The following is a 1,075-nucleotide window of genomic DNA, read 5'->3' as shown; positions in this document are numbered from 1 at the left end:
TCTCCAGCTTGGAGGAGAGCTCGAAGAGCAGGTTCTGGTTGTCGATGACGCGCAGCTGCCGCACGTAGGCCTTGGTCTGCAGCTGGGCCGGGGATGCCTCCAGCTCCAGGCCTGGGAACGGCCCCGGGACGGGGAACAGGGATGGAGGGATGGGAGTGTGGGGATGGGAGTGTGGGGATGGGGATGGGAGTGTGGGGATGGGGATGGGAGTGTGGGGATGGGGATGGGAGTGTGGGGATGGGGATGGGAGTGTGGGGATGGGGATGGGAGTGTGGGGATGGGGATGGGAGTGTGGGGATGGGGATGGGAGTGTGGGGATGGGGATGGGAGTGTGGGGATGGGGATGGGAGTGTGGGGATGGGGATGGGAGTGTGGGGATGGGGATGGAGGGATGGGAGATGGGAATGGGGATGGAGGGATGGGAGTGTGGGAATGGGAATGGGGATGGGGATGGGAGTGTGGGGATGGGAGTGTGGGAATGGGGATGGAGGGATGGGAGATGGGAATGGGGATGGGGATGAGGGATGGGAGTGTGGGGATGGGGATGGAGGGATGGGGATGGAAGTAGGTAGGCATGGCAAGCCAGTGGTGGGAATGCAGGGATGTGGGGATGGAGGGAGTGGAGGAAGGAAACGGAGATGGAAACGTGAAAGTGGGGATTGAAGGATGGAAAAGATGCAGGGGGGATGGGGATGGCCACACAGGAATGGGGATGTGGGGACAGGGATGGAGGGATGGGGATTCAGGGATGCAGAGTGAAGGGATGAGAGATGAAGGGATGAGGATGCAGGAATTTAGGGATTTGGGGATGCAGAGACATGGACAAAGAGCTGTGAGGATGCTCTGGCCACATCCCCATCCCTCAGGGCCAGCATGACAGGTTCAGGGCCATGTGGGCCGCCCCTGAAGGGCCCCCCTGACCCCAGCAGGGCCCCCCAGCCCCGGCTGGCCCCCCCCAGCCCCGTCCCCCCACTCACAGAGGGGGCGGCTCCGGTACTTCCTCACGGCTCTCACTTTCTCAGCGATGCAGTGCTGGGACACAGAGAGACCCCAGAGTCACCCCCAGGCCCCCAAG

General features: G+C 63.0%; 1 protein-coding gene across 1 annotated transcript in view; it reads right to left on the bottom strand.

Moving 5' to 3' along the window:
* Nucleotide 1: 1 nt before the first annotated feature.
* RAPGEFL1 (Rap guanine nucleotide exchange factor like 1) overlaps nucleotides 2–1,075 on the bottom strand; it is a gene marked incomplete at its 3' end in the record, with an annotated part of 6,598 nt that continues 5,524 nt past the window's right edge. The window contains exons 11-12 of the mRNA XM_031064761.1: nucleotides 978–1,032; nucleotides 2–111 (exon numbers count right to left, since the gene is read on the bottom strand). Of these exons, the coding sequence (XP_030920621.1) occupies nucleotides 2–111; nucleotides 978–1,032 (165 nt within the window). The remainder of the gene's footprint in view (nucleotides 112–977; nucleotides 1,033–1,075) is intronic.

The sequence above is a fragment of the Geospiza fortis genome, unplaced genomic scaffold (genome assembly GCF_000277835.1).
Source record: "Geospiza fortis unplaced genomic scaffold, GeoFor_1.0 scaffold992, whole genome shotgun sequence".
NCBI lineage: Eukaryota > Metazoa > Chordata > Aves > Passeriformes > Thraupidae > Geospiza > Geospiza fortis.
This window is presented reverse-complemented; position numbering and strand designations above follow the sequence as displayed.